The sequence below is a fragment of the Camelina sativa genome, chromosome 3 (genome assembly GCF_000633955.1).
Source record: "Camelina sativa cultivar DH55 chromosome 3, Cs, whole genome shotgun sequence".
In the NCBI taxonomy this organism is placed as follows: domain Eukaryota; kingdom Viridiplantae; phylum Streptophyta; class Magnoliopsida; order Brassicales; family Brassicaceae; genus Camelina; species Camelina sativa.
Window position 1 is genome coordinate 11,333,729 of NC_025687.1, and position 24,882 is coordinate 11,358,610.

At 36.1% G+C, this 24,882-nt stretch overlaps 6 protein-coding genes across 8 annotated transcripts; 4 read left to right on the forward strand and 2 right to left on the reverse strand.

The window, feature by feature from the left end:
- Window positions 867–5,182, forward strand: LOC104776567 (tetratricopeptide repeat protein 38). Its single transcript, XM_010500664.2, has 15 exons — window positions 867–1,167; window positions 2,027–2,146; window positions 2,464–2,616; window positions 2,747–2,845; window positions 2,998–3,099; window positions 3,199–3,342; window positions 3,437–3,531; window positions 3,634–3,763; window positions 3,858–3,962; window positions 4,046–4,152; window positions 4,228–4,279; window positions 4,369–4,458; window positions 4,562–4,646; window positions 4,736–4,800; window positions 4,911–5,182. Exons 1-15 carry the CDS (start codon window positions 1,108–1,110, stop codon window positions 5,004–5,006), a joined length of 1,503 nt encoding a protein of 500 aa, XP_010498966.1. The 5' UTR covers window positions 867–1,107; the 3' UTR covers window positions 5,007–5,182.
- Window positions 6,646–10,834, forward strand: LOC104776568. Its single transcript, XM_010500665.2, has 4 exons — window positions 6,646–7,513; window positions 9,394–10,032; window positions 10,136–10,422; window positions 10,506–10,834. The coding sequence occupies exons 1-3, from the start codon at window positions 6,890–6,892 to the stop codon at window positions 10,418–10,420; spliced, it is 1,548 nt and encodes a 515-aa protein (XP_010498967.1). The 5' UTR covers window positions 6,646–6,889; the 3' UTR covers window positions 10,421–10,422; window positions 10,506–10,834.
- LOC104776570 lies at window positions 12,810–15,195 on the forward strand. Its single transcript, XM_010500667.2, has 4 exons — window positions 12,810–13,674; window positions 13,766–13,929; window positions 14,483–14,557; window positions 14,642–15,195. The coding sequence occupies exons 1-4, from the start codon at window positions 13,005–13,007 to the stop codon at window positions 14,987–14,989; spliced, it is 1,257 nt and encodes a 418-aa protein (XP_010498969.1). The 5' UTR covers window positions 12,810–13,004; the 3' UTR covers window positions 14,990–15,195.
- On the reverse strand, window positions 15,184–18,726 carry LOC104776569 (protein NRT1/ PTR FAMILY 2.12-like). Its single transcript, XM_010500666.2, has 5 exons — window positions 18,569–18,726; window positions 18,304–18,426; window positions 17,343–17,560; window positions 16,207–16,769; window positions 15,184–16,121 (listed from the first exon to the last, which is right to left on the reverse strand). The coding sequence occupies exons 2-5, from the start codon at window positions 18,386–18,388 to the stop codon at window positions 15,281–15,283; spliced, it is 1,707 nt and encodes a 568-aa protein (XP_010498968.1). The 5' UTR covers window positions 18,389–18,426; window positions 18,569–18,726; the 3' UTR covers window positions 15,184–15,280.
- Window positions 19,601–22,499, forward strand: LOC104776573. Of its 3 annotated transcripts, none has more exons than XM_010500669.2 (8): window positions 19,604–20,505; window positions 20,610–20,781; window positions 20,887–21,049; window positions 21,134–21,324; window positions 21,431–21,576; window positions 21,666–21,813; window positions 21,975–22,043; window positions 22,137–22,499. In XM_010500669.2, exons 1-8 carry the CDS (start codon window positions 19,958–19,960, stop codon window positions 22,230–22,232), a joined length of 1,533 nt encoding a protein of 510 aa, XP_010498971.1. In that variant the 5' UTR covers window positions 19,604–19,957; the 3' UTR covers window positions 22,233–22,499. The 3 variants fall into 3 exon arrangements, 2 of the variants coding, with proteins under 2 accessions (XP_010498971.1, XP_010498972.1); XM_010500670.2 differs by having other exon boundaries at window positions 19,606–20,505; window positions 20,613–20,781; XR_766132.2 differs by lacking the exon at window positions 22,137–22,499 and having other exon boundaries at window positions 19,601–20,505; window positions 21,668–21,813.
- On the reverse strand, window positions 22,363–24,379 carry LOC104776572 (ultraviolet-B receptor UVR8-like). The gene is made up of 7 exons (XM_010500668.2): window positions 23,984–24,379; window positions 23,741–23,893; window positions 23,497–23,655; window positions 23,259–23,417; window positions 23,034–23,165; window positions 22,788–22,952; window positions 22,363–22,696 (listed from the first exon to the last, which is right to left on the reverse strand). Exons 1-7 carry the CDS (start codon window positions 24,183–24,185, stop codon window positions 22,464–22,466), a joined length of 1,203 nt encoding a protein of 400 aa, XP_010498970.1. The 5' UTR covers window positions 24,186–24,379; the 3' UTR covers window positions 22,363–22,463.

Genomic DNA, 24,882 nt, shown 5'->3' on the forward strand with positions numbered 1-24,882 from the left:
ATTTTAGGGCGTCAGCTAACCTTTTCCTTTTTTACTGGGTCTAATCTATAATAATTTAGGATTCAACCAATCAATAAAATTGTCACTATCATGTCGTTTTTATCCATTTTTCTACTCAATGAAGAACGCATAAATCCTAAGCAGCAGTCAATGCAAAGATAAGATTGAGGTTTGAGGAGACCTGAAATTTCCATTATAATCAACCAAATAAGAATATTACATTTTTGTACATATTTTGTTGAAAGTGTAGAAAGAGGATAATTATAGACAAACATGCATGTATATAAAGATAAGAAGACGTGACTTTTAGAACCGTGAAGATCTTTTGGTATGGCCACAGGTTAATCAACTGTATATCTCACCTCACATTGTTATCCACAAGTCGTTGAAGAAATGTGGAGTCAAACCCACTTTTCCAAAAACAAAAATAAAATATATATAGAGTAATATTATATATATATATATATATATATATATCAGTTTTCATAACTAAAAAGTCGTATATACATGTTTTGGCATATGATTATAAGACCATAGTGATGGCCAAAATTACACAATATTTTGTTAATTCCATTGTAATTAATTGATTAAGTAAAAACATTTGTTTGGAGATAAAGTATTATTGCGACTAATTTGCTGAAATCATACAAAATTAAGTAACTAATTTTAATGTTACAAGAGTAGTGTGGTTGTATTTAATATTTGAAATTATGTAGTTTTCTTTTAAAGCTGATTTTTTTTTTAGAAAATAGAAAATGAATAGGAATTGTTATCTGTTTCTAAAGGGATGGGAATTCCAGTTAACATTATATCATATGCTGTTGTGCTGGAGATTGGGTTGCTTTGGAGTTTGGATAGTGTCAAGGTTTCGTTTTGTAAGTATATGTAAAGAATTTGACCAACACATGTGAGTCCATATGTATCCCTTCATTATTCTTACGTTGTTATTAATATAAAAGTCTTACACAATAACTTAGGAAATTTTCTAAAGAAATGCAATTTTGAATTTAGTTTCGTCGAATATACCTCAAAGCTATATATATACCACCTTCCTCTAAAGTTTTTTGTCAAATCCATATTTTGGTTATCTTTCCGATCGGCTGATCAATGAAGGCTTCATGTTGTGTTAGTGTTACTCAGGATGTGTCCATGTCTTTGAAATACCTGGTACGTGATCTTTTCTTCTTAGGTTGCCAAAGATATGTAATTCTGTTCATGTCTTTTGCCTTTCGCTTATTCATTTAGTCTTCGCTTATTCAGTTAGTCTTCCATCCGCTTATTCATTTAGAAAAAGAAATGTCACATATAAAATAAAGAAAGGGGAAGGTTAAAATATGCTCACACAAAAAAACTTATTTGGTAAAAGACCTATAGATTTTGAAATATTATGGAATAAAACTTACTATATACAACAAAAATGTGGCTAAAAAGTTGAAAATATTTTGGTAGGCTAAGCCTAGACTTAACCCGCCTGTCTTATGGTCCGGCCTTGATGCATCCATATGACAAAATGCTATGAATACGTTGTATGTATATGCCTATATGGGGTTTATCTTTATTTTCACGGTTAGCTTAATTAGAGTGTGTTAAGAGGCAAAAGCTTTGGTCCTTAATTTTTTTTTGTCAACTCATACGCTTCTTCTGGTTGTGGATCCAACTAGTAATAAGTAATTTTGCAGTTTGTTATTAAGCTTTGGTCCATAACCATAACAATGTAATTTGGAGTTTTGCAGTTTTTTATTAAGCTTTGGTCCATAATCATAACAATCTAATTTGGATAAGCATAGTTTTTTTTTTAAGTTCATTTATTTATTATTCATTATTTGTCTAACCAAGAAAACCACATTCTTAATTTATACCCAAAAACCTAACAAATTAGATAAAGTGATATTATAAATTTAAGTTTATTTTTAAAATAATTATATAGTTGATTAATATTTAAAACTTCAAAGTTATAACCTTGTTCTGTATCGATTAGCCTCACTCGCGAACTCTGCTTTCGTATCTTTCTTTATTGTATACCCAGAGAGAAGAAGAATGTCAGATTAGTGAAAGGGGAAAAGGAAGCAAATTTGTTTACTGGGGCTACGAGGTCAACACCTCTTCAGATGATTGCATCGCTGCCATTAACTCCTATTCTCACCAGGTTCGTTACATTAGAGTTGTCTTTGTGTTACAGCTGCTTCTGTGGTTTAATTCTTTTGACGATTCGATGTTTTTTTCTTTGTTTTTCGTAAATTTGTCTCCTTTTGAAACTGTTGAAGAGGACTGATTGATGTGTGATGATTGTTTTGCTAAAAGATGGTAATTTTAGGTTTCAAGCTGTGTTTTTTTTTTCTGGCTCATTATGCTCAAAGCTATGATATTTATAGGATCCAGTTGTGTTTTTTTTTTTTCTGGCTCGTTATGCTCAAAGTCACGATTTTTATGTTGCCATGTCACTTTGTTCCTTGTCTGATGAAGGTTCTTGGCTATGGAAGAGAGAGGGAAGTGATTCTAGAAGCGCCTTTGTATGATAAAGGTTGTGTTTTGGGAAACATTTTGGCTGCTCACTACCTTAGCTCTTCTGACTTTGCTAGGGCCAAATCCTATGTTCGAGCTGCAGAATCCCATCTTGTAAGCTCTCTACCTTGAATTTCTCTTTTATTAGTGTCTATGAAATCTTTCTAAGTGATGTCTATAATCTGTGATACGTGATGAGTTTACTGTGTAGTGTCATTAAACTGTGAAATTCATTGGTTTTTAGGGGGAAGCCACGCCATATGAGAAGGCAGTTTTCAAGGCTATTGATTACTTCTTCTCTGAGAATATGGACGACGATGTGGCTTTGGAGTTACACTCTAAGGTTAGGATATGTTTCTTGGCTTCTTGTTCTTTTAGTAGTTCTTCACTTCTTCTTGCTCTCCTTATATTAGGATGGATAGCTTAATATATCTTTCCAGCTTTCCTTTGTAGTAGCACCTATTTCTAACTCCCTTAGCTCCTTATGTTTTGCAGCTCTTGGAAAAGTTTCCTAAAGATTTACTATCTTGGAAGAGAGAAGAGATTTTGTGTTTTTACATGGGTAGACCCGATCTCTCTTTGCCTCTGTTTGAAAAGGTACTTCAAAATGTTACTCAAATTGATAAAATTCACATGATTAATAATTAAAAACCAGGTATATCTTTGATTTACTCACTGACCTTGCAAACTTGGCAGATTGTACCAGAGAATCGAGAACAAGATTATGTTTACGGTATGCTTGCATTCCCCTTAATGGAGCTTGGACAGTTGGTAGACGCTGAGAAAGCTGCTAGGAAAGGCTATGAGATCAACAAAAACGACTCTTGGGCTCATCACTGCGTGAGTTTCAAATGTCTTATCATTCCCATCTTTTGAGTTCCTTGGTGATATTTCCTCTTATTATATGCAATCTTTTGTTTGTATTTTTGTGCAGTTGTGTCATGTTCTTCAAACTGAATGTCGTTTCAAAGAAGCAGTAGAGTTCATGGAAGGATGCTCTGCTTCATGGGATTCTTGCTCTTCATTAAGGTAACAGCTAGTCCAAACAAAGTGTAAACCTCTTCTAATCATCTCTGGAGACTGGAATCACCTATTAATGAAAACCAAATCTCTGTAACATTTTACTTAAAGGTATTCGCATAACTGGTGGCATGTAGCTGTTTGTTACTTGGAAGGAGGGTCTCCTATTAGTAAGGTACAAGAGATATATGATCATCAGATGTGTAAAGAGCTGGAGAAAGACGATGCTGTTGCTACAGATGTAATTCCCTAATCAATTTATTTCCCTTTTTAAAATGAAAAGTTGAACTTCCATTAGCAATCTGATGTCTTATACTTGTGCAACTAAATTTCAGGTTTATAAGGATGCTCTCGGTTTGTTGTTACGCTTGGACACACGCGATACACTAGATGAGTTTTCAGACAGACTAAAGATCCTGGCAAACTGTTTGACTGATCAAGTAAGTAATGCACTTGATTGCCTTGCGTTCATATACATTAATTTGTCTTTTAAAAAAACGACTTATGCAACTTTGATGTACAGGCAATGTGGTATCAAGAGTGGCTTTTTGATATCACAACAATCTGGGCATTGAGTAAAGTTGGATACACTTCACAAGCACATGTATTGCTCGAAGGCCTCAAGTCCCGGTCAGTACCACTTTCTCTTTTGTTGCTTTTTCTTAAATGAAACTTTTGTCTCTTGACTGACTTATCATGAAACAGAACATCTGATATGAGCGAGAAGAAACAGCAGCTGATGCAGAAAGCGATTGTGGTCTGTTCTTTTTTATCTTTCAGAGTTATATATCATAGCTTCATATCATTCTTTTGTTTATATATTAACATCAAATCGTTTCAAAACAGCTTGCTGAAGCTGTTTATGAGTATGGCAAAGGCAACTACAATGAAGCTCTAGAACTGCTTGGTCCAGACTTTGACGCTGCTGACTACAAGGTAGTGCATATACTTCATCAATAAGATTATAAGATAATGCATAATCTTGCATCAACTTGAAAACACTGAAAACAAAAACTCGTCTCCTTTCGTGATCAAATAGGTGATTGGAGCATCAGGTTTACAGATCGATGTTTTCAATGAAATATGGTACAAGTTGCTGTTACTCACCGGTCAATCATCCGTTGGTACACTCCCAAAAAAACTATTATTTCCATCTTTAATTATCTTATTCTTTACTCAGCTAACTCTGCGTTTTAAACAACCTGATTCACAGCGATTGAAGTACTGGAGAAGAGGGTGAAGCAGAGAGACGGTGCTCCGTTCTTGTGGCGTTTGTTGGTATACTTCAAGTCCTTTAATCCTTTATATGACCAGAATTGTTGATTCATGATGCATATCTATCTACGTGTCTTACAGTTTATGACACGTGAACGTTTTCTTTATGGCAGGAGAAGAGTTACGGCATGGAAGGCAAGGCAGAAGAAGCTGCAAGTGCAGGTGAGAAAGCGAAGGCGTTGGAGTCTTCACATTTCAACTTTGCTTGATCACCAAAACGGCATTGGTCTTGTTATGTTTTAGACATCATGCTTTTTGCGCTTTCGTTGTTGAATAAGTCTCGATAGTTTTATGGTCAACGTAAAAGTTGACCTTGTGACAATATTCTAATGTAAATTCGCGGTTTGACCAGTAATAATAATAAAACTAAATTTGTAAATTTACATTCTATTGACTTTAGATACGAAATATACTAACATCAAACAAAAAACCATTCAAAAAAAAAAAAAAGACTTCAAGCAAAATAATATGAGAAGACTACCAGAAGACATTAATTAAACTATTAAAGGATCTCGAAGGCGAGACTTCGAGTTTGAAATGTCGTTCAGTTGCAACATGGAACCATGTCTACACACACTAAAGGGACTTTTATTAGCCTATTTCATCATTTAAACAACTTAAAAAGATATGGTGACAAGAAATTTTATTTATCAATAAGAATTTACACTATACATAGAGCTTATATCAATAGTTCTATTCTTTAATTAAAAAAAGACCACATTGTGTAATTTTAAATCTTAAATCGACAGAATTTTGTGTCACAAATTCTAAAAATATTGAAGAGCTTCCATGGATAAGGTTGGCCCTTCATGATTTTTCTCTCCAACATATCTTATAAAATTAAGCAAATGTCGACTATTTTTTGTACTTTCATATTTAAAAAACTAGTTTTTAGGCCTTGTAGTGTTACATGCATCACCTACCTACAAGTTGTAAAACTTCCATGAATAAGCTAAGCTTGATTATTAACTAATGATTAATTTTCTCTCCAGTATATCTTATCAAATACTATACACTAACAATTTCGTGTATTTTAAGTATATGTTAACAAAATGGTGTTAAAAGACTTGTATTTACATGCATCACCTAAAAAATACATTGAAAATTCATGAGTTCCAGAAAACAAACCATATATTTGGGTGTGGGAGGGATAAAATGAAGACTGTTTCTCTCATAGAGTCATAGCCCTCAGTCCTGCGTCGGCCACATAAGCCAACGATTGGATAAAAAATAATTAAAATCTCAACTATGACATGTTGACAAAAAACAAAAGGAGAATCCAACTCTTGATATTAATACTTTTCGCTGATCCAGAAAGATATGAGACACACGTATAGAACAGGATAATGTGTGTATCTATCTATGATCTATGTATAATAATAATACAACTATTTTAGAAAATGGACGAATCGAAAATACTCTTTACATAAGTTCTTCTCATGACTTTTTTTTTGTTTTATGGAAAATATACATTTCTTCATTATAAAGCCCACGCGCACTACATTTTGACCTCTTCCTAATATAAATATGAACATTCACGAATTTGTGGAGCTACGTTTTGACATTGTTTAACCAGCGGAACTTATCTTTCATGTCATGGTCTTGAAACTTGGTGTAATATAACCGATAAAGAACCAACATTGAACCACAACGTAAGACTTTATCTTACAAAAGTCTTCACATTCTTCACGCAGATGACGCGCGTGAGGTAGAAAATGTTCAACAAGTTACGTAGATGGAGAGAACGAACCTTCGCAAACAAAAAATATAGTACTTAGAAAATATTTACATTTCTTTAGTATTTGATCATTCCTTCCAACTTTCACACATTGTTGAATATTTGATCATTTGGTCATTTCCTTCATTTGATTTGTGAAGTTTCTAAATAACTTCATCCTGCATAATCCATCCGAATATTAACTTACAAAATTGCCTTTAGACAGCCTTTGTCTATCTTTTAATCATTTAAAGTTTTAAACTATATAACCAACCAAAACAAACCTCATCGTTCTCCTTCATTCACAAAAACAATAAACTTCTCTCTGCACTTCTTCTTGTCTCTCTTCTTTCAAACCTCAAGAAGAACAAAAGAATGGAGTTGTTCACGAAAGGTAACAACGTTAAGCTACGAAGCCACCTAGATAAGTTTCTAGTCGCCGACGATGACCAAGAAACCATCCGTCAAAGCCGTAAAGGAGATACACGGCGAGCCGTTTGGACGGTGGAGCCAGTCGTCGATAAACCTAATCTGATAAGGCTGAGGAGCAGCCACGGTACGTACTTAACTGCGAGTAACAAACCGTTGCTGTTAGGTATGACCGGTGAGAAGGTGATTCAGACGACGTCGTTAAACAAGCTGATGGATTGGCAAACGCAGTGGGAACCGGAGAGAGATGGGTTTCAGGTGAAGCTGAAGTCGTGGTGCGGCAAGTGGATGAGGGCTAACGGTGGAACGCCGCCGTGGAGAAACTCTGTTACTCACGACGAGCCTCATACGTCGAAGACCAAGAACTGGTTGATCTGGGATGTTATAAACGTTGATGGTTCTGATCTTGAAACCATGTCTGATGGAGATGATGAGAGCTCTGTTTCTTCTCCGGTTTCCGAATTCGGGTCACAACCCGGGTCGCCTGTTTCTGTCGGATCTACGAAGAGCAGTATTAGCCGGTTCGCTTCTCTTGGTTTACCTATGTCTCCGAGATGGTCCCCAAAACCGGTAAGTTTGACTAAGTCTTTAATAGTATCAAAATTTAATTTACAATGTTGTGTGCATTGATTGATTTTTTTTAATTTGAGGCTACCAATAGAAAAGTAGTATTGTTCGATGAACTTAAACAATTTTGTATATGCAAAATTTTAGTTGGTACGCATTATTATTAACTTGGAAAAGAAAAAGAAGGTTGGGATTACCCGTATTAGTGTCTAAGATGTAAGAAACATATGGACATATATCATTCTTTTCTCCACTAACATATACTAGTATAAATGCTCCACAAGCATACATCTATTCACCAACCTAGCACCAAAATATATAATACTTTTTTTATTGTATAGTTTAAAATTAATCTTTTGTTTATTTAGAACAAATTCTGGTTTTATTGTATACTATATAGTAAGTACTACACTTGAAAATATGACACTATAAACCCAACTAAATTAACTTCAATGATTTCAAGAATTAAGTGACAGTAAATTTTCTTACAACACGTCCTAAAGGCTAATTAAAATTACATCTTTTTCTTCCTCAACAAGAAAAGGTTATACCTAATGGCTTAATATAAATAGTTTGGTGCCACATAGCATAAGACAAGTGGATCAGAAAGTAAGGTAGAAATGTTGGTGTTAGTTATGATTTAGTGATGGAGCATGGGTCCATGAAAGCAAATAAGGAGAGTCCCACACTCATGAATTTCCTCCTCTCTTGGTCTTTCTTGCGGGAAATGGTTATACATTTGTTCTCTAAATATTCGTTTAAATCTTCTTTTTCAATCGATTCTTTTATGGCATAGGGACACTATAACATTTTGGGGGATTAAGGGCCATATAACTTACCTTTACATTTTTATTGTCATACCACGTAATGCTTATAATCTTAGTGGAGATCTGTATTACAAATAGTTTAGGTTCACATAGGAACTCAAGTTTAGAAGTAGAAACAAATTGAGAGAATACAATACTTGATTTTGATCTATCCTAAAAGAAAATGCATAACTACATGTCTACATACGTTATGAGAAATTAAGAGGATTATAAAAGGGGAAAAAAATGAAAAGTAAGATGATACTTTAATGGAAAAAATTTGTTACATATCTCTATCAAAATTTATTTGTGTCAAATAAACTATTCTAATTATCAAATGTATATCTAACTATCACACCTTTTATAAATATTTCAAATGAATCTTTAATATTCGACATTGACTCCTAGTGGTACTACAGTGTATTATTAGTAAAATGTTTATATTTCGTATAAAGAATCTGAATCAAACATTATGAATGATTGGAAGGAACTTTTAATGTTTTTTCTTTCTTTTTAAAACAAATTTTGTAATGTTTTTTGAAAATAAAACACAATTTAACGCCATTTGTGTTTTCTTGTTCTCGGATATAACACCAATTCTAAAAGTTATAAAGCATTCGGAATATTTTTTTTGTAATCTTGGAAAATACAAACGTAAATTACAGTCTAATTCTGCTTTGGTCTTAACATTCTACTACTATACTACTATAAACATTTTGCAACAAGTGTCTTGGGATTCTCGCAATTAACTTTTGAAAGGATTTTGATTGGAAGTATAGCAAAGTTACAAAATCCTAAACACGTGAACTACGCGTTTAAAATAAAAAAGCTCTAAACACAAAAAAAAATGCAAATCATAATAATGCCTACGTGGATAATTAATACGCGTTAAGCAAACTCTGACTTTTCTTACATCCACGAGCAATAGTCTCGTGTTCATGTTCCGCGTAACCCGTCAAAAACCCAATTTAGACCAGTCCAGTCACAGAAACACACACATATAAAAAGTACAAAGAAGACAGAACCGAATCTCACTTCCTCTCTCACATACTCACTCTCATTTGCTATATTTTACAGAAGACAACGAGTAGTTTCAACCAAAAGGAAACAGTACCAACAGTATCAGCGATGGAGTTTTTCCAGAAAGCAAGAGCTGTTCGTATGCGCAACAGCCACAACAAGTACCTAACAGCAGACGACGACGAAGAAACCGTTACTCAAAACCGCAACGGATCAACCAAAAACGCTCGTTGGACCGTCGAGCCGGTTCGCGACTCGCACCACGTCATACGTCTCAAAAGCTGTTACGGCAAATACTTGACCGCTTCTAACGAGCGGTTCTTGCTCGGAGCTACGGGTAAGAAAGTGATCCAGCTGAAACTGAGTCGTATCGATTCGTCTGTTGAGTGGGAGCCTGTTAGGGAAGGATCTAAGATTAAGCTTAGGACTAGATCCGGTAACTATCTCAGAGCTAACGGTGGTCTTCCTCCGTGGAGGAACTCGGTGACTCATGATAATCCTCATTTGTCGGCTACTCAGGATTCGATCTTTTGGGAGGTTGATGTTGTTGAGATCTTGATTGATTCTGAATCCAAGAACGAGTCTCCGAAGAAGACGATGATGCCACCGCCGCCGCATCGTAGACCGTCGAGTTCGCCGTTGTCGGTTTCTCATTCTAGGACTTCGTCTTCTCTTTCAGACAGATCCGATTCAGATGTGAGTGTTTAAATTTACTAAAACACCCTTTAAGTTTGTTTCAATTACTAAATCATACCATTTTTATTTTCCGGTTATTGAAAATTTTGATTTATTTGACCAGTCCGTTGAGTCTCCGCCTAAATCTGAGGGGCGAACCATATACTACCACATCGCCGACGAAGAAGGACACGTGGAGGACGAAACTACCGTTGGATATGCTTTCACGTTTAAAGGAAACAGCGTGGCGGAGCTGACTCAGACGTTGAGAGAAGAGACGTGCTTGGAAGACGCTGTGGTGTGCACTCGGAGTCCTTTAAATGGCAAGCTGTTTCCTCTTCGTTTGCAGCTTCCTCCTAACAATGGAACTTTGCATGTCGTTTTACTTCCCTCCAGCGCTAGCCTCTAGACGTGAGTTTTTTTTTTTGTTCTCTATTTTTACTATCTTTAGATGCGTTAACTTATGATCTTGCTTGTTTGTTAAATTTTACCAGGGGCACAAACCAAAATAATCGAGCTATGAGAGTGGGTGGTTCTTGTTTCGTGAACTGGGTGAAGCATATGATATATATGAACCTAATAAGAAGATAGTATAAGAGTTGGTAGTTGGTACAAGACTCGTGGCCACGGAAGTAAAAAGGCGTCGCACTTCATCAGCGTTTGACATTAAAATTAAAATTAGTATAGTAAGAGTTCTTGGTTATAGCTAGGAAGGAGTTATAAAATTCTTTTTGGGGAACATAATGCATGTTGTTTGTCTTTGTAAATAAGCGATGATTTCTTGGTAAACGAACATTTTGATTTTGACGGTTTATTTGCGTGAGCATGGATTCGCCATAAACAAATACTATCATTATATTAACTAGCAAATGGAAAATTTGGAAATGAATTGCATATCTTGAAAATAATATATAGTGCATATCAGTGGCGGACCCAGGGGAAAAATTTAGGGGGGGTCAATTTGTTCAAGGAAACTGTTAAAATGTATAAAAAAAATTATTTTGGGGTAATAGGGGAGAGTCGAACTGTGGCTAGGGGGTCAATTTAGAGGGGTTGCTACTGATATTCGACCGGTCAGCCCCTTCCTTTTATATATATAGGTCCGCCACTGGTGCATATTTAGTGAGTGACCAGTTATTGTGATAGTAAAATCTTGTAAATACTTTGTGGTCACGGATTCACGAATGTTAAGGGATTTGAAACTCTCTTTAAGGTTTAAATATCAATTAAACTATCATAGTTATTCTTCACATTAAAACCAAAAAAAATCTATCATAGTTACACATAAGATAATCCATCAACCATAGGAATATCCTAACAACAAGTCATAGAAGATATACTAGATCTAGAATAACATATAAAAAGAGGAAAATATACGTCTGATATAACTATACAATTAGAGTTTTTTTTATTTATTTGATTAAAAATATATTTATGGAATTTTTGTGATTTTAGTATTATCTAGAATATACAAAAGAAGATTATTTCTTAGTATCCTAACAACATTGTTGTTAATACAATCTTATTAATTTTCATTATATATCTAATTTTCCCTTCTTTTTTACAATGCTTAATCATTATTTACATGATATTTCAAAACTTATCCATAAACTAGTCGTTGTTTACATGATCATGATTATAACAAAAAAGTATTGGAAAATACTAGAAAAATAGTTGTAAATATTATTCGAGTATACGAGACAATACACAATTCTTGAAAAGTTTTAAAACGTCATAAAAGGCTTGTAGGAGTTTTTTGTTGCCCTCAAGAAAAAGAAAAAGTGTTTGTGGTTTAAGGGTGTTCGATCTCTTATTCTTTATACTAAATCGAATCCACCATATTTTTCCATCAAGTTTTCGATTGTGTTATTAGTCAAATCTTGGACGTCTTCAAACTCGATCAAAATCCGATGTTTGTTTTCTCCCACAAGTCCTTCAAACTCGTGTGAAAACTCTTTGGATACAAATTTGAGGTTGCAACACTACAATCATAGCCAAAATTTGGTACAAAAGTAGTTTTGAATATTTTTTAACTGTTGATTTCATAATTATTTACTTAGCTGAAATGTTTCACACTTACCCATAAGATAATTCATTAGACATACAAATAATGGATCTAGAATAATATACAAAAAAATGAATAATTCATAATATACATTTGATATACCACATACAATTAGAGTTTTTTTTTTTCATTTGATTACAAGTATATTTATGGAATTTTTGTGATTCTAGAAGGATCTATAATATACAAAAAGGAATATTTTTTTGTATCCTAACAACATTTATACAATATCTTATTATCAAACTTGTTCATCATTATATATCTAATTTTAAACTAGAAAAATTAGAAAAATAGTTGTAATTATTATTCGACCCTCACATTCATTAAAATTATTTTCCTTTTCTGTTTTACACAAATATAGTTTCACTTTTAATAGTTGTTTTAAAAAAACACTTTCTGATATAATTTTTTTTGTTCATAAAAACAGTTGTTTTGACATTTAAGGAAAAAAATAGCGTCTCTTAATTTGTAAGAAAACAAATTTTGTAAATTCGAATGACATTTCCAAGCCAGCTCATAAATTACCAAAAATATTAATTTTTAGAGAATCTTTTTTTATGAAGAAAATCTAAACAAATCATTGAAATACCTATTCGACTTTCCTATTTATTTAGGATTTTTTTTCCAGCTCACTTCTTTTTATTTTCCTTTTTTTCTTACGGGTAATTTTATTTGCATATTCCTCGATTTTTCATTAAAAAAAAAATTATTATATATTTAACTCAAAACATCTCACAACCCAAAACAAAAAAAAATCAGAGACGCTTCAGCTTATCCCCATTTCTCATTTCTCTCAGAAAACCCTAACAGATCACTCCTCTCTTCTTCTCTTTTCCTCCGCCACCGCCGCCGCCGTTACTCAACGGTGGTGAAATCTTTTCTCAGACGGTCAAATCGATCGTAACTTCCATCGATTATCTACAAAACCATGGCCGCCACTGCTTCCTCCGAAGCTTCTGAAGGACCAGTGATGGGACTCGTCAACAAGCGTCTCCGTGCTCTCCGCAAGAAACTCAACAGAATCACTCAAATGGAAGAATCTGTTTCTCAAGGCAAAACCCTAAACAAGGAGCAAGAAGAAGTCCTCCGGTCGAAACCAGCCGTTGTCGTACTTATCGAAGAGCTTGAGAAGCTTCGTGCTCCTCTCTCCGCCGCTGTCTCTGAAGAGATCAGTCTCGCTACTACTAAGAATCACCGTGATTCTTCCGATCCAACCACAGCGTCTGAGCAAAAGGAAATTGAAGTCGCTGAGCCTCCACAGAGTGGTGACGATGGGGTTAAGTTGGAGGATCTGGTGAATCTCTTGTACTTTGGTTCACTCTTCGATGTGAAATCGCAGAACGAGTTCACTTCGATAATGTTGACTAGGTCTCACGAGAGAGGGTGCTGTTTGAGCTACGATTTCGTTTCTGATGATGCCACTGATCTGCTCGGTGATCGGGATTTGGATTCTATTTCTCAGCTTTGGAGTCTGATGGTATCTCGCCCTGTGGATTCAAGATTATCTCACAAGAACGCTTTGGAGCGCTGTGTTGAGCACGCTAAGCTATGGTTAGCTAACTCGGAGCAGCCAATTGAATCCAACTGCAACATTTCATGTAAAAAAAACCCTGAATCTGTCTCATTCGTTATATCTCTGTGTGTTGTTTCAGTTTCTGTGTGCTGATTAGTTTAAGATTTATGATGCAGATGCTGCATTGAGAGAGAAGTTGAAGAAGATTATGGCTTCTGACTATTTCACTACTACGCCGGAGATGAAAGCTCCTGTTGAAGTGGCGGCTGCAGCTGGGAACTACACTTCTTACCAGGTACCTGTGGACATTGAAGCTCCAGCTGGGCACTATCAACAACAGGTATTAACTTTTTATTCTTCTATATGTGATTAGGTAAACTACCCATTTTTAGTGGATTTCGTGGGTCGAATTTTGTGGTAGCAAAGCTCTAACTTTTATCTGAAGGAGAAGATGATACATCTCATATCGAGCTTCATTTGTTAAGGAGTCAGAGTGTGTCTAGGTTTCTACTATGAAGCTGAATAGAGAAGTATAATGATGCAACATAAGGGTGTGATTTTGGCGTGGAATCATTAGTAAAGCTAAGTTGTCTGGATAGGATAGTGAAGTACATTCTTAATTTTCTAATTGCTGGCTGCTTATTTGTGGAACTGTTCTCTTGGTTTTTGAGAACTCTATCCTGCTTAAAAGCTCTGTAGTGGTTTACTGTATGAGTTTTCATGTGAGTGGTGTTTACTTACTTTGGCTATTTTTCTTCACTGTAGTGACTGTTGACATGTTTTTGAATTTCTCATTTTTTCATTTACAAAACATACATCCTTCCCATGTGTTTTGAACGGTTTCCCATTGTAAGCTCTTTCTTTCTTCTGCGGGACTGATTTTCCCATTGTAGGATGAAGATGCATTTAACAACAAAGAACAAGAGTCAGTGGTGAATGATCAATCTCTGCAAGATGAGCATCAAAAGGTAATCCAGGGAAATACGGACCATTAATCATCTATAAGTAAATTCTAAAGCCTGAATCTGATGATTCTTTTTGGGTGTTAAAAGGTTGAGTCAGTGACGGAAGGAGAGGTGGTCCATGGACAACAAGAACAAGCCTTTACTCAGGTCGAAGGAAAGAATGGTAAGAGAGACTATGTGCCACGTGGATCCTACCAGAACCAGAGAGGTCGTCGGGGTGGTCGAAGAGGTGGTGGTGGCTACCAGAATGGACGGGGAGGCCGAGGTGGTGGTGGTGGATACCAGAATGGGGGGCGGTATGAATCTTATGATCAATCCGGTGGAAATGGTTACCAAAGGAACTACTACAACAACAGAGGAGGAAGGGGACGTAATGGTGGTGGTGGAAATGGCAATTACAACCACCAAGACGCTAATGTTTCTGCTGCGTCTTAGCTTAAGCACCTCTGGCTTTTGGGTGCGTCTCTTTCGCTATTTTGCGTTTATGCTATAACTCATATAAGCCTAATCTCGTGTTTGAAATGTTTGACAATTGCTCGGTTTTTGTTATGACCTTTTTGTTTTTTTGTGGCCATCAATTTTACCGTCGTCATGTGAAGTAGTGATCTTTTTTTTCCTTCAATGAGAGCTATAATCAAATATAATAGCTTTATATTCGTATCCAAACAGCACGAACGACTAAGCACAGAGATTCTAACTTGTCGATTGATCATGCCGCCGGTTTAGTTATATGTCTAGAAAAGGCTTTTCTTCTTTATTATCTTCATTTTGTGGACCGGCTTTGTACTGGTAATTTCTGGCACAGTACCAGAAATAGACAAGGTTAACCACTCCCAAACCAGCAATCATATAGTAGTAGTAATCCAGTTTCCCTTTATCAAGGTCCCTGTTCAGCCAGTCAGGCTGGTCTTTTGTGCCTGAGAATTTATGCACGGTGGTCACCAGCAAGCTGCTCAGATAATTAGCGGCAGCAAATGAGAGCGGAAATAGTGAATTCGCTATGCTTCGCATGTGCTCTGGAAATTGGCTGTTGAAGAACTCGATCTGGCCGATGAAATTAAATGACTCGCAGAGTCCCATCAGAATCAGCGGCACAGCCAGCCAAAACACCGACGTTTGTGTCACTGCGGTATCCCGTGTCCGCCTCACTCCCTCCACAAACCCTGCAGTGAACATGGAGAGAATGGCGAAGATGATCCCAATTCCCATCCGCTGAAGGAGAGTGAACCTGAATTCTTGGATTCGCGAAAGGGAGGGGACTAAGAGACGGTCGTAGATAGGCAACCAAATGCCTATAGTGATGTAAGAAATGACGACTACAGAAGCGGCCGGGATCTCAAAATGCGGACCCATGTGTCGATCCATTTTCACAGCTTGAAAGACTATGAAAGTTCCTTGTGTGGTCATTGCAACGATTGAGATTATCCCAGCGGACCAAATCGGAACGACTCTGATCAGACACTTTACCTCTTCAACTTCTTGAACACTACATAGCCGCCACCTATCCGCTGGAGCTCCTTCTGATGTAAGATCACCCTCTGTTATCACCGCCCCTTTGTCCAGAAACCTGAAGATCACCAATTCATTATTGATTACATTATAAAAAACCATCGAACTCGAATGTTTCTAGAAGTATATGTATGAGTAAATACTTGAACTCGCTGGTAAGAGGTAACTTAGATAATACGCCAGGTTTCACCGGCGGGTCATAATACTCTACTGTCCCATCATCCACTGCCGGAATCTCGAGGTTCCGCTTCTTACGAGCAGCCACGATGACCCGAGCAATGCCCGAGAATACACTTCCTTCCGGTTTGACATACACGTAAAACCGCGTACCGACAAAGAACATAATCACCGCACAAGCCATTAAACCGGTCGGGATGCTAAACCCGATGATCCAACTAACAGTCTGTAAGTAGACCACGACGGTATGTGAAAAGATGAGAACCATGGTTAAGGTCAAGTAGTACCAATTAAAGAAACTGGCCATGCCTTTAAGGCCTTGCTCTGTTCGTTGGTCAAATTGGTCAACTCCAAATGGGATGCTGCAAGGTCGGATTCCACCGCTTCCGATGGATAGAAAGGCGAGACCGAGGAACAGAACCCCGAGCTGGAGTTTGTTTGGATCGTCGCATTCGTCTGGATGGGGGTTGTTGCACGGTGGTGGGTGAAGTTGAGGCAGGCAGGCTGTGAGTGTCACCGTCATAAGTCCCTGTTTGAATTTATCATAGATTTGGGTTGATTCCTTCTTTATGGAAAGCACATTGAGCAAAATTATAACATATTGTTTTTGGTTAAAACGTTACAATTATTTGTTACAACTCCAATGTGTTACGGAAGTTCATTAATAGGAAATGGTATTTGCAAATGGAAAAAAAGTTAAACTAGCTAAATTTGAAAAAGATGAATTTAAATGGCATATTTGCTTGTTTTGGTCTACAACTTGGTGATATGGACTGTCTGGTTTTTTTCTGCATTATGTATAGAAATTGAAGAACAAATTTCCAGATTGTTCATTTGTCAAGGTCTTATCTCGACCAACTTTTTTTCCCCTTTATTATGATTATACCACAAAAATCTACACGTATTAACCTTGAAAAAATACGTAGTTACTATGTAAATATATTAACCTAAACCAATGTAAAAATCAAAAAGAGAGACTATCACCTTCAGTTAGTTCTTCAATTTCTTTTCGAGTGATGAAGTAATATTTCAACACTCAATTTATATCTTATTTGTTTATATAATTTCTTTGAAAATAAGAAAAGATAGAGAGGGAACGTACGAGAAGTGCGAAGAAGGATGCATAAGCAATGGTCTTGAAGCGGCCAATGTAAGCGTCGGAGATCAATGCGCCAAGGAGTGGAGCGAAGTTGGTAAGACCCATCCACAAGTAGTAGACGTTAGAAGCTTCCACCAGTTCCATGTGGAACACATTTCTCAAATACAACGTAAAATTTGCCGATACTCCTATCGATCCTAACTTCTCCAACGTTTCATTTCCTATATTCTCATCATTTGGGAAAGATTTAATCTCAGCAAATAAAAACATGTACGTTGTCCAAAGTATTTTATCATTTTTTATTCTTTCTTCTTAATACAAATGGACGGTAACTTAAGTTGGACTTATCGCCGTTGAAAGCAATTTTATACACTCATGATCAAACTATATTACATGCAAACGTTTATACCTAAACAATAACTTTGAGTCCATTTCTCTTGACACTATGTTCGTAGATATTATTGAATTGCATGACTCGCAAATTGAGTTTTAGTGTGCCCATGATATTAGCATGGTGTTTGGCCCCAACTACATATCAGGGAGAAAAAAGTGATGACAGATTATAGGTAGTATTACTTTTCAATGAAATTTAAACTCAGCGAATTATGCCTTGACTGTTATCTAATGTCTATTTATATTTGTATATAGAAAAATGATATACTTACAAGAAAAAATGTCTATTTTGCAGTGGTATTTTTAAAAAGTGTCATATTGTGTACGTCTTTCTAAAACAAAGAAAGATGTGAATTACAAGACAACATTTCTCTACAATAACACACTAGTAAATCGATTGAAAGGGATCAAAGTAGCATGGTCGGTCCACCATATAATTTATGCAATATTGGATGGCGAAATTGGTGTTCATTTATTAGTTTACCATGTTTAATTATATTGTTTTGAATGGACCATATGTAGTACGAGGAAGGTTAATTGATAATTGTCTTGAAAAAAAGAAAGAGCATACCTAGGATGAACGTAATAGCTCTCCAGCCTCCACGTTTTTTCTCCTTCAAAAATTTCCGATTCATCGAATCCTCAACAACTTCCATCACGCGATGACGACAATGATTTCGAGAAAAATGGGAAGCTGCAAACAACAAATAAAGAAGATGAAACAAAAACAAAAAAAAAAGATGAAGAAGAAGAACAGAATATACAAAATAATTTGAAGTTGCTTTTTGGGTGGAATAGTGTGATCAGAAACAATATATTATGACTAAGGCACGAACCACACACGGCACAAGACAGTAATTGGAAGATGAAATGAAGCTGAGGATGATCTCTTTTTTATTTATAGAGATATAAATCGAGAGTGAGAGAAAGGAGAGAAGAACTTTTTCTCTCTCTCTATCTTCTCTCATCTAACATATAAGTGAGGATCTCGTTTCACTCGTTAGAGGTTATATATTGTGTGTGTATATATTAATTAGTTTAATTATTGACACTTTAAAAGGTCTTTTATAAGGAATATAATGGTGAGTTTGAATAATAAAGCTCTATATTTAATATGTTTCCGGTATATGTTTAATTTACAGTTAGTAACATAACCATTTCATAAAGTTTATATTATATGTACATATATCACCGCTAGCTACTTTGATTCCTTCGTTCCATATTGCAATATAGGTTTAGACTTTAGAGAAGTCTAGCTAGTAGAAAGTAATATGGATAGTTGTGACTTGTGAGCGAGAAGAAATTTAATTAAGAGAACTAAAGCGAATATCTTATATGTTACTAGTGTGCATTTGGTTATTATACAAACATCCACATGTAAAATTATTCTACAACTAAATTTGTTTTAGCTATATACTAATTACACATAATATAGATGGAGGGTGGTCACAAGCATGAACAATGAGTGGTCTTGGCTAGGTGTTAAGGAATCACGAAGACATACTCTTAAGCCGGTAGGTACAAATGTTTTTCTCTCTTACAATCAATCAATGGCTCTTATTATCTATGTCTTTAGCCAGACAAAGATATTTGCAATCTCTTAGTAGTATGTAGTGTAGTAAAATCTTTTTTTGGGACTTTCTTCGTTAAGATATTTTCTAAAATTTGGCTATGGATTCTAGTCCGCATGGCCTATATAAACTCCCTTTTGCCACCCACTCGAGTCGGACATACATAAAAGAAAGATCTAATAAATCTGATACCATGTGAAATATACCAACATCTAAAAAGATAAAAACGAATGGTAAACATATTAATCGACTTATCTTTTAAAGTTTTGGAATACAAAGACACTTGAAATATGTGGGATCACAGTCGACATAAACCGTAAGAATGGAACAAATACGTCAAACTCGATGAACCAAAAGAATCTAAAGAAACCACAAATTTGGTGGTGATTTGATGATAAACGTCCGAATAAAGCATACTCCTTTTTGGTATCTGTGCGGTCACTCACATGCCTCGTTTTAGTTTCTTTCTTCTAACCAGAGCTAAGCTTAGCTGGTGAATTCTGAATCTTCACGTACGGTGTCACGTTTTCCCATAAGTTTCTTTTTTGGTTCGTTGCTTGGCATCTCATCCATCATCATCCACTTCTTTAATGAGGACCGTTTGATTGAAGCCCCCACACACACACACAAAGTGTTCGACGAAATGCTCCAACGATGGTCTCTCTCTACTCCTCCGGCCCCATTTCCTCTTTTGCTTCTCGCAATTCGATGATTGATTCCGATACCCTTTTGTCTCTTTCTTCTTTCGGTTCAACCTTTAATCCCAAGACTTGCATACGATTCGCTGGAATAGGTTGTGGGTTTACTGTTTTAGGGTTTCTTGAGGTCAAGCCGAGGAAGAGAAGCTGTTGCTCTCGGGTTTTGAGGATGTGTAATAATAATAATAAGCGTGATTTGGGTTGGGATAGCGATGAAAGTAAGGATCTTGAATCGGAGGTTTTGGAGTTTATGAAGAACTCTGAGAGACCTGGGATGTTTCCGAGTCAAAAAGATTTGATTCGTTCTGGAAGGTTTGATCTTGTTGAGAGAATTGTAAACCAAGGTGGATGGCTTTCAATGGGTTGGGATTTGGATGAACAAGAACAAGTCAAAGATAACGTCAAGCCGTGGGATTTACATTTTGAGAAGCAGCTTCATGATTCTAATTCTCAAGAGGTTGATGGAGCTATTGATTCTTCGTCAAATCTTTCATCTTTAACAGAGTGAGTCATCTAATTTTGCAGTTCTTCTTCTTGCTCTATGCATATAATAAATTTGTGATCTAGAAACACCTCTTTTAGAATGTTTAACATATGTTCTGTTTTAGCAGAGAAGTAGATGCTGGTAACGATAGTGGAATTGAAGGCATTTTGACCAGATTAGAGAAACAAAGGAATTTGAGTCTAGGGATTAGCTTGAGGGATCCGAATGGGAAAAGCAATGGTGCCATTACTGATATCTCTCCAAATGGTTCTGTTCCTTGGTCTTCCAAGATTATGGTATGTTTTCTTGTCTGCAAACTTTGCTCTTCATTGCACACAAATAATCTAGATGGGATAAATTGTTTATGTTGTGAGGTGTTGCCTACTTTTTTTTTCCAAAAGACAGCTAGTGAAAGTAAGAGAAGTTCAGATGAATCTGCACAAAGTAGGTATCAAGAAGCCAGTTCGGTTTCAGGAACTCAAGGCTTAAGCAATTTGCCTTCATCAGAAACATGGAGGACGTGGAGTATGAGGAGAGCTGGATTTACTGATGAAGATTTTGAAGGTATGGAGTGACTTCTGTCTTCAACCATACAAGGATTTAAGATAAAAAGTGGCCTGAAGCTTTCGTACGTATTATTTCGTACAGCTGCTGAAATTTCTCCCAGTGGTTTGGATGGTGTGAAGAAGGGTAACACTAATAAGAATTCTGGTCATATCATGAATGGAAAAGATGTAAATAAAACTCATGTCAAAAGCCGTCTTCAACATCTCCAGTCAGAACTTTCTTCTGTTCTCCACTCCCTTAGATCTCCTCCTGATGATGTTGTGACAAGTAAGGTAATTGTTGGACCGGATGACATCTAAAATCATTTTTCCATCAAACTAGAGGCAATTATAGAAGTGGTTGCGATTTGGCTTATTTTTGGTTTATGATTTCATTTAGGATAGTGAGATGACTTCTGGGAACTTGGAGAACCTTTCCGATGACTGGGAGTTCAAAGAGAATGAGATCATACATGCCCAAACTAAGTTGCGGTCTACACGAGCAAAGTTGGCAGTTCTTGAAGGAAAAATGGCTATGGCTATAATGTATGCTTTTTACTGTTACTTATGTAGGAAAAGATAGAAGGAAGCTTAAGCTATTGTCTCTTACATTGGTTAATTTGTTTCTCTTCTAGAGACGCACAGCGGATTGTACGGGAGAAACAGAGAAGAATAGATCATGCTCGTAGAGCTTTACGGTTGCTTCGAACCGCATCCATAGTATGGCCTAATTCAGCCTCAGAAGTTCTGTTAACGGGTTCATTTGACGGTTGGTCTACCCAGGTCAGTTCACATTGATTAAAAATATGATTAATCTCAATACAGGAAATCAAACTGCTTCATATCTGGTGTTCCGTTGAATTTTACATCAAGCCATCCATTTAGGAATTATATTGCTCTCTTTTGATGTTTTTGTTCCTTAATTTATATGATTTTATAACCAGAGGAAGATGAAGAAAGCAGAGAACGGAGTCTTCTCTTTGTCTCTAAAGCTATATCCTGGAAAATATGAGGTTAGACTCATTTAATTAACCGAGTACTGCAACTACCACTTTTCCCGTTCAGAGGCAAACCAAAATCTTAATTTTGGTACATGTTCCTCGCAGATAAAGTTTATAGTTGATGGCCAGTGGAAAGTTGACCCGCTTCGACCCATTGTTACTTGTGGTGGATATGAAAACAATCTGCTAATCATCTCTTGAGGTCAAAGGCAACAGTGGAGCATGAGCTGAATCAGTAGGGTTTTAGTTTATTTTGGGATTTCATTTTCATGTAGGGTAAGGTACCAAGGAAGCAGTAGAACTAGGTTTTTTTTTTCTTGAGAAAACAAGGTAGTAAGAAAGATTTGTATATTGTACCAATACGACCACTTTGTTCCTCTCACAAGAGTCACAAGACTCATGTAAACAATTGGCTCCTTGCATTGTACAATTTTACACACATAAGATGTCATACATCCATTTCAATGATGAGATTGGTGAAGAATAAAGCTCTTGTTTTCGCCTTACAGCATAAGTAAATCCACTTCCGCAATATACTTCCATCTCTTTCGCTTGCAGATATATACTTCCAAGGCTCACTGGTTGAGGATTGGTCTGATCATTGGTGTTTCCAAGGCCAAGCTGACCATGTTCACCCCATCCCCATGTCTTAACTTCTCCATTCTCTGCAACAGATATTCAAATGTGGTTTGTTTTATATGGGAGAAGAAGTCTGAACAAAAAAGATATAACAGAATTACCCTCTCCCTCAATTACCTGTTACAGCAGCAGAATGCTCTGCACCTGCTGCAATTTTGAGAACTTTTACTCCATCAAAATCTGGAACTTTCGCCAAGGGAGCTTCAGAGGGATCTATATGCCGTTGTTGCTTCTCAGATTGTTTATCAAGGGTATTGCCAAGCTTGAAAACCTCGCCATCAACTGTTCAACAAGTCCATAGACAGATGAAAATGGGTACAAGTGAACTCTGGAAGGTAATTAATGCATCCACGCAGAAGTTACCGGTTAGTAGTAAAGCATGATTCCATCCTAAAGCAACTTCTCTGAAAGATAGAGATGAAGGCAAACACTGAGGGGTTTGAACATCGGGACTGCTGCAGAATCCTCTTCCCCAACTGAACAATTGTCCATTAGCTGGTCAGGCACATCGGAAGACAGGGGTTAACAAAAGATACACATAATTCGATCAATTAATGAATCAGTAGAACATGAGCCTTGAGAGTTAACCGGATATAGCTGCACTATGATCTCCATTAGCTGATATGCGAACAACCTCAACATCTTTTAATCCAGAGACAAGACATGGAAGATCTACCGACTTTGTTCTGTCTGATGAGATACCTAACTGTCCACGCTTTCCAGATCCAAATCCACAAACTTGATTCCCTGAAGAAGATAAGATAAATCAAATGGAGAAAAACACAAGTCTAACACGCAAACCTGTGAATAATATATCAGACGTTACCTGTGAACAAGACGAGTGAATGGCGCATACCACAAGCTACCATCTTCACATTCTTATCAAGAAAGTAAGAGACTTTAGCTGGAGTGCTTAATGACATGTTATCACCATGACCAAGCTGACCAAATGAGCCATTGCCACATGTATAAAGACAACCAGAATCTGCAATCACACACAACACTAGGATCAATAATAATCTCTTTGGCTCCTAAAAAAAGCAGTTGGAAAAATCCATTAATGTTTTTACCTGAAACAAAACCAGAATGACTCCATCCAGCAGCAGCTTGAGTGATAACATAATCGTCAAAGAAAGATACTGGTTTCGGCAAAGAGGTGCTGAGATTGTCACCATTTCCTAACTGACCAGAGCTTCCTCTTCCCCATGTGAAGACCTTACCACCTGCAAAAAAGCATATAAAGTGGTCAACTCAGTTGACTAAAACTAACGACATTACTTTTTTATCAGAGATTTTGGGGGTTTTTATTTTACCAGAAGTCAAAGCGATGACGTGAGCGCCGCCACAGGCGAGCATCGATATGGAAGGAAGTGACGTCAGGGAGAGAAGCTGAGGGAGATACTCGTCTTGTAGCTTGGCCGTCCCTAATTGGCCATCCGTGCCTGCGCCCCAGCTCCATACTTGTTGTTCTTCTTCTTCTTCATCAGCTGGTGCCCCATCATCGTGGTCGGCCATTATCTCGACGAACCAAATCTATCTGGGTTTGTTTTTTAGTTGATGGTTTTGCTCGGAAACACCGTGATTGAAAAAAAATCTCGTGCCTAGTTTTGTCTCCTGGTCGTGTATAACTTTTCTAACAATCGGACAAATCCCTCCACGGCCTAGTCAATCGAACTAAAGTGGTTGAAACGATGCCGTCGTGATGTTAAAGTAGGTTTTTTTTTTTTTTTTTTTTTTTTTTTTTTTTTTTTTTTTTTTTTTTTTTTTTTTTTTTTTTTTTTTTTTTTTTTTTTTTTTTTTTTTTTTTTTTTTTTTTTTTTTTTTTTTTTTTTTTTTTTTTTTTTTTTTTTTTTTTTTTTTTTTTTTTTTTTTTTTTTTTTTTTTTTTTTTTTTTTTTTTTTTTTTTTTTTTTTTTTTTTTTTTTTTTTTTTTTTTTTTTTTTTTTTTTTTTTTTTTTTTTTTTTTTTTTTTTTTTTTTTTTTTTTTTTTTTTTTTTTTTTTTTTTTTTTGGTAATCCTTCTCTTATATGTCACAACCACCATATTCTTTGATTTAGAACTGTATGATTTTTTTTGTCTCGATCTATATTGAATCTGTTCCTCTCCAGGGTTTATGGATTTCAAGTCTGAATTATTCATTCTAGCGTTTTTTTTTTTTTTATTCCTTCTTTTCTTATAACCTAGAAATAAACAGAACTCAAACTCATTCACAA